At 41.2% G+C, this 18,979-nt stretch overlaps 2 protein-coding genes across 5 annotated transcripts in view; one reads left to right on the plus strand and one right to left on the minus strand.

Annotated features, from left to right (window-relative positions):
* The window catches only part of lrba (LPS-responsive vesicle trafficking, beach and anchor containing), a 150,113-nt gene that overhangs the window by 73,664 nt on the left and 57,470 nt on the right, over positions 1–18,979 (plus strand). For 3 of the 4 annotated variants that reach the window (XM_068320696.1, XM_068320699.1, XM_068320697.1), the window contains exons 37-40: positions 7,905–8,029; positions 8,341–8,355; positions 12,398–12,541; positions 14,301–14,437. In XM_068320696.1, coding sequence (XP_068176797.1) covers positions 7,905–8,029; positions 8,341–8,355; positions 12,398–12,541; positions 14,301–14,437 — 421 coding nt within the window. The remainder of the gene's footprint in view (positions 1–7,904; positions 8,030–8,340; positions 8,356–12,397; positions 12,542–14,300; positions 14,438–18,979) is intronic. The other variant, XM_068320700.1, reaches the window with a different exon arrangement.
* mab21l2 (mab-21-like 2) lies at positions 15,578–17,957 on the minus strand. The gene has a single exon (XM_068322027.1). The coding sequence runs from the start codon at positions 17,096–17,098 to the stop codon at positions 16,019–16,021; it is 1,080 nt and encodes a 359-aa protein (XP_068178128.1). The 5' UTR covers positions 17,099–17,957; the 3' UTR covers positions 15,578–16,018.

Here is an 18,979-nt window from a genome sequence, read left to right on the forward strand (position 1 = left end):
ATGAAAAACCATTTGGGAAGTTTTTAGGGCTTTTTTTCTCCTTTCTCCCTGGGTGCAATATCTGCACAGTATCGATTGTCCTGGGCCAGTAGTTAGTCAGAGGCTATCTCCTTTGACTAACCTCTTTGCAGCATGTCAGCCCCCCCCCCCCCCCCCCTTTTCATGATAGATTGGTATGCTTCCAGCCACTGTAATTACACCATGGGACCAGCAGGCCATTTATTTTGTTACTTCCACCATTTGCCAAAAAAAAAAATCACCTTTATCTTTAGGATCCAGCGCTTTCTCGTGCAACCAAAGCAGGAAAAGGGCCACATAAAATACCAGCGTTCCCGGGATAGAGGGCGGAAGATGTGGGATCATCACTTCCCTATAGATCTTTAGTCTGCAGTCTCTCTGTAGATTTACTTGGGACTTCATTCTCTGGCTTAGTTCAAGTTCACCGCCCCCCCTCCAATGGATGACACCAGTAGGCATCAACATGCAAGATGTTAAGAACTGATATTAATAATAGCTGGAGGGATGGGTTGGGTCTGAACAGAAGACAGATTATTGCAACAGAAACAGCAATAAGACAGAAATGTGTTTTTACCCCGTGGTGATCATCACCATTGCCTTACACGCACACACATACACACACACACACACACACACACACACACACACACACACACACACACACACACACACACACATGTAAACTGCGCTGTAAGTGTTGTATAATGGACACAGCTGTATGATGGAGAGAGGGGAGGCGGTGCTCATGAATAAGATGACATTGCTAGATGAAATTTCCAAGTCTAGTCATCCTGCATCAACACTGGAGCAGGAAACATTACAAACTATTAAGTAGAGTTGCCACTGTCCAACATCTCCTTGCCTTAATTGCATGTTTGCAAGCCCTTTGTGTGTTTGTGTTTGTGTATGTGTTTTGTGCGTGTAGTCTGGCCTGTATGTGTGTGTGTGTGTATATGTGTGTGTGTGTGTGTATATATATATATATATATATTATATATACACACACAGAATGAAAAAAAAATTCCCCACTGGGGAATTAATAAGGGAACCTTCTTCTTTTGGTGAATTTACAATGAAATGCTGATTGTTTAGTGAAATTTAAATGTAACAATTCGGTTTCAATTCAAAATGACGAACAATGCTTCCTGAAAAATGTTTTTTTGTTGTTGTTTTTTTTACAATTTTACTGGTATTTCTCAATATGAATTAGATGGGGGGGGGGGAAAACAGCTGACCTTGAGCTTTGGGTCTGTTTTCCTTAGGGGTGGTGTCAGAAACCCAGGTATGTGTTCAGATTTGTCAAACCATTCAAGATCAGCTCTGAAAGCTAGAGGTCAGAAGATTATTACAATGGGCCAGTAATGGCAGAATTATGCAACTCCGGTCCAGTGGATGCCCTCATTACCTCAGTGGTGGTGATAAATGGCCTTAAATGTATGTTGTCAAAATCACAAGAAAAATGTGACCCTTCATCAAAAATACAGATGGTACCACTTCAGCCTCATAGCAGGGGAAGTCTGTATGTACTATTTATTATGTCAGTGACGCTATGATAACTCTGATAAACCAAACTGAGAAGCTGTTTTACATTAGATAGTAAAATCACCGTGGAGCGCCATTTCTTTTTTCATTTTTCCCAGCATTCCTCTTTGTACCAATATTTACTACCTTACTAAACACAACAGTTTTCCTTTTTACCTCCCATGAAATCTGATATCATCAGTGTGTAATTATCTGGCCTTTTGTTGGTGGATTTACAATGAGAGTAATTGCTGCTAATTGGGTACCGCTCACTAAGCTGCTGGTAATTAGGACTCCATTTGCATTATTTCATTTGGCTGCACTGCATTGTGGGGAGACTGAAGCCTTTTGCCTCCCACCCATGGGAGTACTTTGATCCTCACAAGCGTGTGATGTTGCAGAGATGTGGTATCACTCCCTTTTTTTTTTTTTTTTTCCAGATCTCTTTTTGATAGCTCTTGGATAAATTGGAGTAAATTGGGAGGAGTGGTAGGTGCTCATGCCGTCCTGGTAATGAGTGTTCACGCTCTTGTGTGCTTGAAGTAAATTCACTTAAAAGGGAGTTAACAAGACCAATAAATGCAAAGAATGCACATGTATTTGGACTCTGTTTCCATAGGAACAGTCTCTTTCATAAATAAGCTGGGATTTACATTTTTAAAAAATTTGTTTGCTGAAGTAAAGATATGATTTTACAAATTTCTCAGCACAGTTTTGCTTCAGTGTTTTATCATGTCGTGCATGGCATTTAATTTCAGATTGAAAATAGACAAATTAAATTAATTTATCCTATGATGAATAATCAGGGTGTGTAAAATTACATGCGGACTGTAATTCAAAGGGAGAAGATGGAAATGTTTTCTGGGTCTGTGACCCTGACATCACCTCAGGTAAAACCTCGTAAACAACATTAACAGAGGTGAATTAACATACACACATGCAGATGGTCTCCTGTAAACCTCATTGAAGTGGGAAGGATAAGTATTAATGCACATGTAGAAAATCACTCTGGCAAGACTTAATCATGCCAGACAATTTCAGTGGGAATGTATTTGGTGCTGTTTCATTTTAATTTGAGTCTGGAGATGCCATCGAAAGCCATTGCTGCCACCGTTTGACAAAGAGCCAGCGCTCAAGCGACCGGTCCAACATGACAAATCCTCAATCTATTCCTGCACTCCCATTTCTTCTAAACACATGGTTTATGCAAATCAAAGCAAAATGATCTCAGGGATAGCGGCAATGTTTGAGCAATTTGAAGGCTGCCAATAGGAGCTGGCATTAATATAAAATAAGCAAGGAGAGAAATCTCCTTTGCATATGCAGGTCTCATTGACTGTACCCAAATTTATTTAGCAGACAGGTCACAAATGACTGTGCCAAAGTGCAGCCGCTTGTCATGATATATGAACGCTTATCCACTCTGCATGTCCTGCTCGCTGCAATAAAAGTCGTGTTAGTATTTCCATAATATCCCATGCTTTGAAGATAAACAGACACGTTTCCCTCTCCACGTTCATCCAAGAACCTTTTTTTGTGAAGCTGAATTCAGCCCAAACTTGTGTGAACTGCTTTGTTTTTTTTCCATTTTCCTAACATCTTTTTTAAAAGCAAAAAATCTTTTCGGAATGAGAACAGTGAAAGCAATACAGCGCCTCCATTTTCGAAACAATCTTCACTCGATACGTGTGGATCATTTGTCACCGAACGAACGTCGTTCCTCAGAAACAGCGGCGCTGTCGAACTGAAGACCTGCAGGGAGAAGCTATTAATCCATTTGAACTGGCCGTTTGATAATGATAAGCGGTGTTGGCCCTCATGCACAACCACTCAGAACCCTCTAATCTCAGTAATATATGGTGATTAATAGCAACAACTTGAAAGCTAGACGAGATTGTTCACTTTGAGTTTGCTTAACGTTAGATTATGATTATACTTGGTGTAAGATTAAACCTCAATAATCCCAAAGGGAAATGGTAATGCAGAAAACTAATAGTAGATAGAGGAAAATAATAGAAAATAATACAGAAAATAATACTTTTAATTCATTTAAGTTATAGCAGTATTTTGGCTAATATTGGAAATATTATATAATATAAACTTTGCTTAAAACAACACATCACACTCTTTCTGTTCAGATATTCAGATTTCAGTTTGTAGTCATCATCATGTACTTATATTTACAACTTCTTGTAAATAAATGCAGTATTTTCTGCACTATAAGGCCCACTGGACTATTAGGCACACTTTCAATGGATGGCCTATTTTAAAACCTTTTTTATATATAAGGTGCACTGGATTATAAGGCACACCTGATGGCCTGTTTTAAAACTGTTGTCACCCGAATAGGGCGCAGTGCATTATAAGACACATATAATAGAAACCACTGTAGTGGCTGTGGTTGTATTATGTATCCATTAGATTGAGCTACGCTAAAGGGATTGCATTCACGACTGCAGCCTTTTCTCAAATTTCAAGAGCCAAGTCACTGTTAGCCAAAGGTGCCTGGCATGCTACAATTGATTCGCAAATTTGGTTGACACCTGAAACAGCAGGTAACTGGGGAGGCTGCTGAGCAGATAGGCAACAGTGTGGGGGTTGAGTTTACAGCTGAGAGCTGAGAATTAATCTGAGAACTCATCACCAATGAATGACCTATTTTAAAACTTTTTCATATATAAGGCACACTGGATTATTAAGCACAATGTCGTGTTTGAGAAAAAGAAAGGCTTTTAGGTGGGCCTCATAGTGCGGAAAATACTATACTCCTTGCATGCTCTTTGTAATTTACTGTCAAGGGCACCGTAAATGTCGTTCACTTGGTCCTCCACTTCCGTAAATGTTGTTCTTTCCAATAAGCATTCATTAATCTGAACTAGGTCTCCCACTGAACACTGCTCACAATCCAGCCATTTATTTTGGATGTCACCTAACCACGCCAGATCTACTTGAACGGCTGCTTTGTTTTGATGTAAACACACAATTTAGTGCAGCAATTGAAATCTTAAAGAGCCCTCCAGTAAAATATCTCCTGATGGTTTGTGTTGGGTTTATTTCATTGCAGACGCACCTGTTTAACTAATTTGGGAGAAAGAGCATCGAGCTCCCCTTTTGTCCACTGTGTTGGTAAACCTAGTCTGATTTACAACCGCAGAGTCTTCAAGTACAAACAAAAGATGATTCCAGACGTGAGCAAAATTTTCTGAAGAAAATTTCTCACCACATATTTAACTCTTCTTATTTCTCTCTTTTAGTGGCCAGCTAGTGTGGATTAGAGGGACAACCAACTTTAAGGCACACAAATGCTGTGATTTTTGCATGAACGGCATCTTATTTAAGTTTTGCTCAGATTTTAGTAGCACTCTCACAAGATCACATGATATTTTCCTGGCCTTTTCACGTCTCCCTGGGCGAAATACAACAGCTTCTGACTTTGAGAGAACACTTTGAGCAATTGAGAGAAAGATAATCTGACTTCTGATACTCACACATGGCTGAGGAAGGCGATCCGCCGGAATATCAAAGAGCTGAATTGGTTGGATATGTGGAGACGTGGGAAACTAGATACATGTGAATACTTCTGTTATTCCAGCACTCATTTAATAGTTTCCAAAAAGTGCCATCATAGCAGTTATGTTTCACTTGACCACCCAGTCATGTCCTGGTTTTCATGAGATACTGAACATGTTAACCAAGCAGTCCTTCTCCAGCTCCAGGAACCCATATTCATAGATTCCTTTTGAGCAACAAATCGATTGTATTGTCAATCTAATACTTCAATGTCTGAGCTGTGGTCATCGCAGATCATCTTTCCATCCACTTTGTTAATCTAAAGTGATCCTGATCTACTTTTATTTATATATAAAAGTAGAGTGTGAGTGTGTGTGTGTGTGTGTGTGTGTATATACACTGATATATATATATATACTGTATACTGTATATATACACGATGAGAGGGAGACCGCTGAAAATGTTTTGATTCACAAAACTGCACATCAACACAGTACACTTATTTAAAAAATAACACACACTCCCTGTGTCAGATAATCCCTCTCACACATGCGCGCACACACACACACACACACACACACACACACACACACGCTTTCATCATCAGAGAACAGTCACTGCGGGCTTAACAAGCCAGCCTCCCAGACACCTTTTATGACCGAACTAATTACTAATTACACAAGTGGTTGGCATGAGCCGCAGCACGACGCTGGCCCTTTGTTATTTTAATTGTTGTTATTTTGAAGAATGGTGCTTCGGTAAATTCTGCCAAGGATGCCCTAGGAGGATGGATGAGCCCTGAATAATTTATCATCCTTGTGGAAACACACTCGCTGTGTGGTATGGGGGTTGCTTGGCGCTGTACATCTCCATTCTTGTGACGACTGCACCCTCATTGGGGATTAATGACGAGGTATCTTTCACTGCGCGTCCACCTCTTCTAGCAGCCCATCATTAGGACTTCTATTGTGGCCCGTTTGTGGTGCACCGGATGAATATGACTGGCAGAGGTGGTCCCCTCATACTGTGACTAATTACTCCAGCCAATGGCTCCCCTCCTGATGGATTAATGTGTATTGTGTGAGCTGGACAGCCCCCACCCTTCTCTGCCGTGAAGATGAGAGTCGAGAGCATCCTGATTTGGAGCCGTGTGCCATGCACAAGCTTGATAATTATTTTCATAGATGAATACCATTGGAGTCAGGATGATGAAGTGGCCATTTGCGTTGGGAGACTATCACATGCAAACACGGAGCAGCGTCTTTGTCACTGGTAGGAAATCTGGCCCTGCACAGACCCGAGTCCCTCGTGTCTCCCTCCATTCATGGCTCCGGTGATATAAAAATCTGTATTCTCACTTATGCCAGTTTCACAAACATCCCATCATTTCATAGTCGTACTCTGTGGCTGAATTAAAAGCACAGTTCAGAGTGTTTTACATCCACATTTAAAGCCAACAGCTACTTTCATTCGGCCTATCAATGCCTTTTTTTTTTGTTCAGATAAAACAAATAATCGTTTTCATTTCCCAGGAAATGCCGGGGTTTTAAAGGCCCCATTTAGAAATTGTATTTATTTTCTTCGGCAAAGCTCCTTTCCCTTTTTAGAGGCCCCCGTGTGATCATTGGTGTTGGGCAGAAGATTTGTGAGGAGCCCCTCACCAGAGCAGCATTCAAGTGTAGCTCCCATAAAGTATACCGGGGTTCTCCCGTCACAGCCTACACCACCGAAACCATTAACCGAGTCTTCTTCCACTTTCAAAGGACACGCTGCAGCCACTTACGAATAACCTGGTCATTTAGATTATGTTACATATATTCTGTATTCTTTTCTTTCTTGTGTCACTTTAATTTTTTGTTGCCCTTTTTCTCGTCTTAATCATCTTTTAAAACAATTTGATCTGTGAATAAAAACCGTTAAAAACTTGCCACACAGCTCAGCAGAAATTAAAGGCATTTAATGAACTGGTAGGTTGTTGTAGTGGGTTTAAGGAACATGTAATTGTGGACAATAAAAACCAACAATATAAACTCCTAGAATAAGCCGAAGGATTCTTTTCCTTGCTAGCAGTGTTTTTCTGAAGAGGATATTAAAGTAATTTTGAGATTTTTTTTGTGTCTATTAAAATTTTCTTTATAAAATTTAAAAAACCTATTAAACTGGAAAGGAATTAATCTCTTATGTGGTAAAAAACTATTACATTTTCTCGAAGCCTCAAAGCCAAGGGGTGTTGAGCACAACTTTATCACATCACCCCAAAACAGATGTGACATTTCATTATGAGCATGTAAACTTTTTTTTTTTCGGACAATATTTTGTAAAGGATTCTTCTTTTTGAGAACAAGATGTTTTCCTGTCACGCCCCGATAAAGGGAGATGTAAATAGCAAGGAAAAATGAATGTTGTAGACGTTGATTAATATTGGTAATGCTATCTGCCCCCTCCTCTGCGTTTGTAATGACCTTCTCCTTATCCCTCTAGCCACGAGTCCTGACAAGAGGAATCCTGCTGGGCTCGAAATGAGCCCAGAATTGAAGCACGTGCCAAAAAAGTGTGTGGAAAATTATCAAGCTGCTCATTCCTCTGTGATGCCCTCGGTGTTTGCTTCACCTTCACAAAGAGAGAGCGAAATAAAAAGAACACCTTATCTTCTGAGATTGATTGTTGGGGACGGGGAAAAGATGATTTGGGCTGCAAGCTCGCGTCTGAGTGAATATTTTTTGAAGAGGTTGTAAGAAACACCAAACACAATGCCGGCTTTATGCATTCTTGCTCGGACCAAGTGCTAATGCTGGCCTGCTATACCATGCTGGCTGGTAATTGCTAACACATGTGCTACCTCTGTCTCGCTGCAGCCGGCCGAGGGAGTTCTGGCGCCTGGACTACTGGGAGGACGATTTAAGGCGGCGACGTCGCTTCATCAGGAACCCCTCAGGATCCACTCACTCAGAGGCTACGCTCAAAGCCGTGGCCGAACACGGTCAGTTCCGTCCATTGAGCACCCCCCCCCCCCACCGACCCCTCTTTGACTTGTTGTCTGCATTCACTGGGTAGTATTAGCACCAAGAACAAGGTCGTAAAAATTAGTCTTCTCATTGCAATAAAACATTTATTGTACCACAAGACACCCTCGTATGAATTTCACACACCCAGCTACACGATATGTAAAGCTGCGCTGATCGTGAACCTGAGTGTGAGCTTGCTTTACTAAGAAAGTCAGGTTTGAATTGTGTAACTGTGAGAGTCATTAATGTGACAATCGTTCACTCTTCCTTCTTTGCTGCGTAACAGTGGCTGCTGTCAATGGTAAGTAACATTCATGCTATCTTTAGCTTGTTTCTTGCATCTGAATGAGGCATCATGGGGGATAGTTTCCAAGAATAGATATTAAAAAAACCCAAGATGAAAACATGAACATTTTGTGACGAAATCATATTTATTTTTGATTTGCATCATTATGAGGTGTGATTTATTCATTTTAAGTCTTATATTGTTAAACAGTAATTAGTGTTATTGGTCCCTCAGGTTGAGTATTATACTAGTGAATGACAAATTGCTATGCACCAAACATTTTCCATTAGGAAAGAATCCACGTTGTACATGGAGCTGTTTAACATGTGGGAAAATGCAATGCGGTTTGGAAAATCTTCATCAGTGCTCCGTCTACAAAGTCCAGAGTTGTCATTAATGCTAACATTGATTAGACATTGGTTTCTCTTTGGAATGGATCAGATCAGATTCTCATCTGTGCCGCTCTCTGCAAAGACAGGTGGTAATTTTCAATAAAACCTCTTCTGAACACAGCTTAAAATTCCCAGCAGGCGTTAGTGACCGCTCTAGCTAAATGACACTGGCCTGTGCGTTAACACCAGGAGTCACATTTCTCTCCTCGAGTGCATCTAATCCCTCATTTCTACAAAGATCCAGCTCACATCGGGGTTTGCCATCATCGTCGTTTAGGGCCGACGTTTAGCAGCTCAATAAATATAAATGACCAATTCTGAACTGGCGGTGTCCTCTGTGTGTCACCTCCAAAATTCTCCTGAAGCATGACATCATTCCCAAAACAAATGGCATTTGTGACAAGAACCAATAAAGTGATCTAAAAGCAATAAGTGTTAGGGATCCCTGAATCCTGAGAGACTTTTGTGTGCAGTAATGGCTGTGATGTGAAGGCAGCTGGAGAACGAGGCCCGAGTCCAGCTGCTTGCTGTTCTTTTACAGCGAGCTGCTGAATTTTTCATTGTTTCCCTCTTAATTCATCCTTGTTTTCCCTTCTGCTACTTCTTGATGGAGAACAGGCATCTCCTTCATGCCCCATCACTGACTTCTTTAAGCTAATGAAAATATGTTCAAGCTGTGATTTGGTTATTCGTGTATTTTGTCTAGTATTAATTCAAAGCCGTCCCTGCTGCATATATATAGTCATCTCTGGGGTAAAAAGGCAAATTCGTCTGAATAACATTTTGTTTCAAAGTGAAGTCTGTGTAAAAATAGCCAGAAGCTAGTTGTGGCAAGGGTATGCTACCTCCAGAGAGTTTACCGCCCTGGCTAAAGTATAGGAATATATCATTAAAATAACTCTTTGACATTGAAGCCTGACGGCATCCATTTTCTGATGTAACCTTTCGTCTTGTTTTAGTCGACCCGACATTTGTTACGGAAGTGCAGCTCAAGATGAGAATGCAGGGCTGAGTTTTCAAACTGAGCCCAAAGGTCATATCTGGCTATAATTATATTCATCAGTTGCTGTGGAGAAAATGCAGCCTCACTCCCTAAGAAAATATTTAGCATAAGATCAATCCTGAATTTACCCAGATTTCTTTACTACTTGCAGCTACATTAAAAAAAAAATTACAAGCAGAAGAAAATATTAAGGTTTTTAATATTTTTTGTCAAATCTTGATCTTTATTAGCGTATTTTTATAATCGTGTTTTAAAAAGAGGGAAACATAACTTTTTTTATATATATAGAGAGAGAAAAATGCTTATTCTGTGTGAAGGATATATGGACAACTGTTATCATTCATACCATGCCAAGATGATTTCCATAGGAGGGTTTGGGTTGCCGGTGTGCTCCAGCGGGCTGTTATGTGTTTACGGCTGGAAAGAACCATCTTTTCTGGGGATTGATTTGGGCTGGTCCAGGGTCTGTGTACCAGAGGTGGCAGAGTAAATACCTCAAGACTAATGTCTCTGTTCTGGTAATCAATACTCACCTCATGACCACACTCCTGGCTACGCTCCCATTAAAAACAAATTTGTTAATTTTGACAATTTAATTGCTGTGACCATGCATGCCTGAAGTTGTATAAGCAGGTAGCTGAATCTCCCCAGTCAGGGAAATGGGGTCTCGGAAAACACAACCTGTTGGGATTTATGACCGTTTCTGCTCCTTGTGTGATGAGTGATGACATTGAGGTGTAGATTTATTTTGTTAATGTGGCATGGCCCGCTCTTTGCATAGGTTGTTTGTCATTGTAATTGTCCTTTTGAATTATTTAAATGACACCCTAAAAATGTTTAAAAAAACCCCCACAACAACTGTTAAGAGTTAACATCTGAATGAAAGCGTAAGCGGTCCGCTTTGGAATAAATAAAATATCAACACTACTATTGGCAGAGAGTAAGCGAGAAATTCCCGTGCAGCCTGTCAATTATTTTTGTATACTTGCTAAAATGCAACACATCTGGTCAATATATTATTTCTTTCTGTTGTGACTCAGCCAACAAATATGCTGACTGCTCATCATTTTATTACCGATACTTGCAGCGGATATATCGAAGAATCATTAATAATTCCGACTTGAAAGGAGTAGATTTAAAATCAGACACGATGTTCTGTTGCAGCAGACGGAATATTTTTAGAAGGGTTGATGCTGTGTGTTCGTAGCGCTTCTTATACAGTTGTGAGAATTGCTTAGCATGTTTATTGTGCAATGCAAAGAAGTTCAAATGCACGCTTTTGAGCTTGTGATCGGCCCCCTGTCCACTCGCTTTGGTGTGAATACAATGGCATGTGGTACGTATTAGAGGAGCTGGTAGTAATTTCACTGCTGCTAACGAAAGAATCCTCCAGGGAGGCTTAATTACAGGAAGACCATTCTAAATATCAGTGAGCTGCATATTTTCCATGACAAGAGATTTTTTATCCCTGGCTCTTGCAGCGGTTTCAAAGAATATAACTACATGACGCGACTGTGCATTTTTAGGAAGTGTAATGGATCCCCCCCCCCCCTCCCCTCAGGTGATAATGAAACAAATCCACTCTGCATGTGTTCAGCGTCTCTGCTGGATTACAACCGTGTTGCTGGTACCAGAATGCGGGATTAGTAAACATACACAGAAGCAGTGAAAACGCTCTCCATATCTGCAGCTCTGTTTACAGAGAGGAAAGACTTGCCAGCCGGTCTTTGTGCTCCTTTTAGTTTGTGGATCGTCACACATGCACCGCTGGGTGATGCAGGACTTTGTAAATGTTTGCAGATTAACATTTTTCCGAAATAATTCATTTGGAACCTCATGTCAGGATCAGTTGAAATCAAAATGCGCAGAGTAGCAATTTCCATTATTCGTAATTTTCTTAAAAAATTGTGTTTGAATAAAAGTTGTCTGAAATTGCATCTGTTTTCATTTTGTTTGGTAGTAAAATGATTTGAGGGTTGGGATTATGTCAGTCTTTTGTCTTTCGTCGCTTTGGGTTTGTCTGGCCACATTTACTCTGGAGGTCTGTGAACGCAACACGAGCTGGTGTAGATGGAAACTGATCGATCTGATAAATAACAGAGCTGATTGACTGATGCTTTTCGGTTTAGAAAAACAAAACTACAATATTTTAGAAAAGTTGGCCTGGTCTTTGTTGGCAAAATAAAGTTTATACCACCTTTAGAAAGAATAACATACTTTTAAGATAAATGTTTTAAAGTTTCTAAACCTGGGTTACTTTGTGCTGTTGCTTTAGGTCTTCCTAGATTGATGTGTGTTTTATGAACAGCTCTGAGAATTAAATTGTAGACTACACACACATTTTGATTTTGCATGTGTGTGGTATAGGGGGGTATAGCTGATCCTATTTGAGTGTATTTGTTTAGGTAACCTGTAATGCAAAGTTAAAAGGAATAATTTTTTAATTTTCTATTTGGAGTGTTTTTTTTTAAATTATGCATGTCATATATTCAGTTTCTGTTAAAAAATATGAAAATAAAATAAAATCTGCTCACATGAGTTTCAAACTTTGAACACCATCAAACTGCACTGAAATAAAAGCAAAAAATGTAGAATTATATAAAAAAAACTTCAACTGTAATGTATTAAATGACAAATAAAAAGCAACTTTTCCTCCCTCCAGCCTCCGAGGAGGATATTCTCAAAGGGAAGCAGTCGATCAGGAGTCAGGCTCTGGGGAATCAGAACTCAGAGAGTGAGGCATCGCTTGATGGAGACGACGACGTGCTGTCATCCATCGAGGAGAAAGACCTGGAGAACTATACAGGTAAAGAACTGTCTCATCCTCCTTCACCTCTCCTAACCCAGTCACACCTCTCCTTGTTCAACTGTTTGTCCTCCAGCCCAAAGTGAAGAAATAAAGCCGTAGTTTTCTTATAGCTCAGTATCATTCATGCAGAGTATATGACTGTCTTGTACGTTTGCATCTATATCCGCCCTCTTAGGCCGACACTATTATCCATATGATGATGCTGTTTTTCTTTTGATATCAGATTTATGATTCATTAATTCCCTAAAAGCATGAACTCCTTATTTACAGGTAAAAACATTTTTTGTTTTGTTTTTACAAAAAGGCTTACTCTGCATTATACCGCTGAAAAACAGTCATTAAAGTACCACTGTGAGGGTGCTGCATGTAAGCACAGTATCTACAGTTTTCTGTCTGCAAATTGGAGAACAGGCTTCACACACACACACACACACACACACACACACACACACACACACACACACACACACGGCCTGAGCAGCTACCAACATTTTTTTATCCAGCAGTAGCAGAGTTTGTCCCAGGATACTGCTCACCCTAAAATGGGGCGTTAAATGGTTCAAGAAAAGCAGCAAATCTCTCCAATGTGATCCAACGCGGCCACAGATTAAATTCACTCCAACTCATGGTGTTGTCACTTCTTTGTTGCCTTACATCTGCTTGTGTCAGTAATGTCAATTAAATATAATACAGTCTGCTAATCGGATTGCGGTGTGATCAGCATTTTGTGTGCAGCAACATGTCTCACATGACTCCTAAACCGCATTAACGGAGCGTCAGAATGCTCATAATAACGCAGCAGGAATCCGGTCTAAACGATGCGCGCATCTCGAGGTTGTCAGGGAGAGGGTTCAGATTCCTCTTTACGCTGCTGTCTCCTTCAGGTGTAATTGAATCTCTTTGACTGGACGAGCAAAAAAAAAAAAAAAAAACAACATTAAAAAAAATGTTATTTCAACCCGCGGATAACTTGTCAGTACTCGCGGCGATCACGACAGGCGCATGGATGAATGCGGATCTGTTTATTCCATCCGCTCGCACGGGTGTGAGGGCGCTCTGGGAAATCAAGCCGGGGCTTCCAGCCTCTTTTTTCGCCGCGGCGCACATCTGCAAATACAATGGCTCACATGTGCAGAGCCCGGCAGAGCTTCCACCCACAGCTCCCCCGAGTCGGCCTCTCATTGTCCTACTGGCATAAATTAAGATTGATTAGAGATTAAACAGAGCTTTACCCAACCGGCCGCAAATGAATGCGTCCTGACTGACAATTGAATTTTGACAAGCGTGTCTCAAAAGTTTTTTTTTTTTTTCCACATTCTATGACAATTATTTTCGTGCAAAAGTAAATATTTGTTTAAACTTTACGGAACAGTTTGCATGTTTCTTATCTAAATTTATCAACTACTTGACAGAACTGTGTTAGAAGTAGACATAGCTTTTAGATGGACGTGTTTTAATCAGTGATTATAAAAGGAAATATGAATATTAGTAGGATAAAGCAGTCTTAGCTTTAAAAACAGGCAGTATATGTGTTTTGAATGTCGCATCTTGATTTTGCTCATCAATAAATCTGATCCAAACTGAAGGCCCGTGGTGCGTTTAAAACCATCGGCTCAGTGAAATCAAATTTTGACTTTTTTTTTTTTTAATTGATCAACTTTAACGTTGGGTTCTTTAAAGCATCCCCCCTGTTCCGCCAGTGGGAGACGGGGGACTCCCTGTTTGTGTTCTGACCGGCGTGCGTCTGGTTCTGCAGGCCCAGTAAGCTTAAGCGCCAGCGCGCAGCTGGTGGCTCCGGCCGTGGTGGTGAAGGGTACCCTGTCCGTCACCGCCTCCGAGCTCTTCTTCGAGGTGGATGAAGACGAGCCGGGCTTTAAGGCTATCGATCCAAAGGTAAGAGACTCCAGCTCCATTGATCAAGTCTCAAAATGTCACTCAGTGCGGACATGCAACATGCAGGATTTGCATTTTACAGTAACAGCCGACGAAATGTATTTTGTAGAAAACGTATTTTTGTGACTACAAAACAAAGGTATTAGTGTCAGTTTCAACATGACGTCATACTGTAAGATGCAACGTGATGACTTAATTTTATTTGAAACGGCAACAATTAATTTGCAGGTGTGTGTTTTGGTTTTTTGGTGTTCTATTTTTGTGATTAAATTAAATTTCATATTCATATTTTGCACAATAATCTGAATTTAGCATCATGGGCAGTGTCTAATATTGTTCAGTGGTGATAGGCAATTCATATCTTTTTTATAATAAATGAATAATTAAACAGTGTTTTACAGATCAAACGTCAGGACACGTGGCTCACACCTTACCACGCAACGATCGATATTTTAAGCTCTAACATATTTTTAAATGTGATTTCAATGTGATCAAAATATGATATTAACGTAGTATCTGTGTCAAATATCTATAAGCAGCAAGATTCTGAATAATCTACTGTAAGCAGTTTCACTATGAACTCCATGTTAACATGTCGAGACCCCACAAGTGGTTTATTCCAACTGTTGGTCCAGACTCACCATGGAATACAAGATTTGTTTTTCAATTTGCACAACTGTGTTAGTTTTATGAACGGTCATATTTATTAAAATGTGATTTACAACGATATTAAATCTAATAAATTTGACTGCAGTGGTTTTATACGTCGCTTTAATCTAAAATCAACCGCGTTAATCGGATTAAAAGTGCAGCTCAGCTGTAGGCCTGTGCTCCTGCTGCAGTTAAAGCAGAGATGCTCCCGGGCCTATATATTAACAGGAGTCTGCTGATTTACATTCATTCCAAAATCCTATTGAGCCTGCAACGCACTGTAAAAATAACTTATGGCCTAAAGTCGGCTGTGCATATTCTGTCTTTAAATTTTACACCAGTATGTTTGTTTTTTTTTCCTTTTTGATTTTAGTGCTCATCTTTTTAATAATTTAGCGCGTTTCTCCATTAAAACTATCCAAAAATAAATTGCATCATCTCAGCTGTCGAAACACGTCAAGACACGAAGCCGAGTTGTAATTTAATTTGCAACAATTTTATTAACACTTCTTTTTTTTTTAAAGTCACATAATGAAAAGAAAAATTGAACTTGGCACGCTACATTATTGTTTCACTTTAACGATTTTGTGCATATATTTAAATAAAAAGGTTCTTCACTTTGTGAAAACATTTAAAGAAGACAACTAAAAAGTTATTACATAGATCTGAAAATGTACCTTCACGTTCTCTTTTTCTCTCTCAGTAGCCCAATTGATCCATTTTTATAAAAACAAAAGGGGGTTTGGTGGTTTTGCTCGATGCATTATTATTATTATTATTAATTTTGTTACTGATTTTTCACATTGCTTGGAGAATCAGTCGCAGGGGATTCGTCTTTGTCCTTTTCTGGAGTTTTGTTTTTTTCTTTTTTATCCCCCCCAAAAAAAAAAAAAAAAAAAAAAGTCTCTCGGCTCCATCTCGACAATCGCTTTATAGTTTGTCCAAACTTTTCGCATTGGTGAGGATTTCCCTCGCTAGTCTCCACGTCTGCTTAGCAGCAGCCTCCAGGGCTGAGTGAGGCTTTCCCTGAAACAAGTCCAAGTTTGGCAAGAAGTAGTGGGGACATCTGCGGCACTGCAGACAGGATATGAGCTGCAGCAGGATTCCATTCAGTCGGTCTCCGAGGCAAGACTCGTCCCAGTCGGTCTCTCTCGGGTGCTTCTCGCACTCGTACAGCAGCAGGGTCTTCATGTGGTAGTTGTTCAGGGGTTGTCCGGGGAGCTCCAGGTGACGATCCCTCAAAGTCTTCAAGACGGACAGACACTTCTTCCTGCAGCCGGCCATGAGCAGCCTGTTCTCGGCCTCGCTGAACTGCAGGACCCAGGCGTCGCTCTCCGCGGAGCTCTGCTTCCCCGTTAACGAGTAACACTCCTTGGAGAGGAGGTTGAACCCCTCGGCTTTGACTTCTGCTACCCGGTTCGGACCCGGCCAGGGGATGTGAGGCATGGGCCACTGAGCTGCGCTTCTAGGCCAAATCCCAGTGCACTTGAAGGCGGGGGTGATCTGCACCACGTACCTCTCTCTAATCCGTAGTTTGACCTCGCTGGTGTCCGCTACCATCTTTACCACGTCGCGGTAGCTGCATTTATCCACGGCCTGCGCCACGAGAGTCTGAAACCTGGAGCGGATCTTCCTGGCTGACAGATAGCCCGAGGCGGTGATGAACTCGACCCACAGCGACATGCTCCTTTTACGGCCGTCGCTCAGCTTCAGCACCGCGCAGCCGGGCAAGGAGCCGTCATCCACGAAGTTGAACACCCCCATTTGGTTGAGGTACAGCACGACCTCGAACTCGTTGGGGGAGATGACCTCCATCCCCTCGTAGCGCGCGTCGATCTCACTCAGGGAGCTGATAAACCGGGGCTCCTGCACCTCCACCTCCTTCAGGACATCCGACACCACTTTACAAACCTCCCTTATGGTCTTCGCAATGGCCGCTTTGCGCGCCTGGCATCTTTCGTTGTAATATTTGTTTAGCTGGTAGACCAGCTTTGCCTGCGTCGCAATCATGTTGGGGCAGAGGTCCGGGCTGTACACCGGAGAGTCGCAGTAAGTTGACGGATCCAATGCTTACCGGTAAAGCCAGAGGCAAACGCTTCCCCGTGCAGGAAAACTTGGGTAATCAAAGTTTTGGAGGGTTGTTTTTTTTTTGGTTTTTTTTTTTTTTTTTGCTTTTGCAGCGGATGGACGTCAGTTTGAGGAGGAGGAAACGGATAGGGATGCAACTGCTAAATATCACTCCAAGTCATGAGCACTTCCAGCACGGCCAGTCAAATTCATATTCGGGTTGCGGGTCACCATCCGTGTCCTGGGCTGCAGACGCTAAACGCTAAAACATCTTCTCTGACCACTCATCTCCTCTCGCTGTAATTCTCTCCTCCGTGCCCCCGCTCACTTTTGGTTCCACACTCAGCTGTGCGCCGGACTTGTGTAGTTTATGAATGGTTCCTTTAGGAAGAGTGAAAGGGGTCGGGCTTCTCTTCCTGCAATCATGTGCGGAGCTGTCAGTGCAGGCAGCCAATCAGAGCAGAGGAGCTCCGGCGGCAGCAGAGTCCGGCGGGCGCACGGAGCTCCTTCTCTGATACCAGTTCGGGTTCAGGAAAAACACAAACCTTCACGCATATACAGGAGAAATCCGGTGTTTACAACCTAAGCCTGCGATACAATGTGTTGTTGTTGTTGTTGTTTTTTTTTCTTTCTGGAAAATATCGGTTTTTGCGCGCAAATTCGTCTGACGCGTTCTGAGGATTAGGATTAGACGCAGTGTGAGTGACAGCATTTAACTTTTGTCTGCCGTAAATCTCTTTTTCTATCCGCTTTTAACGCAATGTTTTCTTACTCTTTGAGAGCCTCTGGAATTGAAGACCTTTTATTATTATTAACAGCAAGTATGATATTCTGTGTTTTTGTCCATTTATTTGCGCAAATTATCACACTATGCGTACAACCTCTGGTGGGCTGTTTTGGTTTATATAAGAAATGTAGCACGATCGTGACGTGATTAGTGGTCACTTTATTTATAAAATAAATTAATACCATGGGTATTTAATTCTTTTTACCTTCTATCAAGTTATCCTGCGTTAATCCATCAAACATTACGCACGTACTAGTCACGTGTAACTATTTAGGAACATGAATATTTTAGACCGCTATATATTGTTCAGTTTTCTCGTTTTCTGTCCTGCATGGAGTGCACCTGCAGCTCAGGCTATAAAAAGCTTGAATTAGTGTCACCTGAACTATAAACACAAAAGCTGGACGAATCAACGTGACTCACCTGATGCGCCCTTTTTAAACGAATCGCTTGCTTTTAAGGCAATAAAGCTTGGGTTAGTTAATTTGGCCATGCGTGAACCTCATGGTGAACCCTGTCCAAACTGAATAATTAAATTTAGTCTAGGAGTTTGTCACTCTTGCCTTCATGTTGGAGGACTGAAGAAGCCATTACCTTCTCCCACAGGGACGCGGCTGCAGCGCGTCTCAGTACGCACGGTGGAGAAAATAAAACCCGCAAAGAAAGCCATGTGAAATATTGTTGGAGCTCGATTACCTCGTGGAACAGTTAACAAGATTTCATCTTAATGCGATTTTTTCCGAGAGCCTTGCACCTCAAGGCTTTAGTTATTCCCTTCAAATTAAGTGGTTGAATTCAAAGTGATAATCTTATCTGAATAAAATGCGGATCAGGCACTGCAGTCTATCTGTACTGAGAGGCCTTCCACAAATGCTGATCAGACATAATTATGTCTACTCGTATTTCTCGCTGCGTCCTGCCTTAAACATGCATGTGTTTGTTGCTCAACTTTATTTCAGGGTCCATAAGAAGCCAAGCTGGAGCGATTTTTATCCAAAATAGAAGTTACCACTAAAACTATATACTGTATGATGATT

The sequence above is a fragment of the Antennarius striatus genome, chromosome 8 (assembly GCF_040054535.1).
Source record: "Antennarius striatus isolate MH-2024 chromosome 8, ASM4005453v1, whole genome shotgun sequence".
In the NCBI taxonomy this organism is placed as follows: Eukaryota; Metazoa; Chordata; class Actinopteri; order Lophiiformes; family Antennariidae; genus Antennarius; species Antennarius striatus.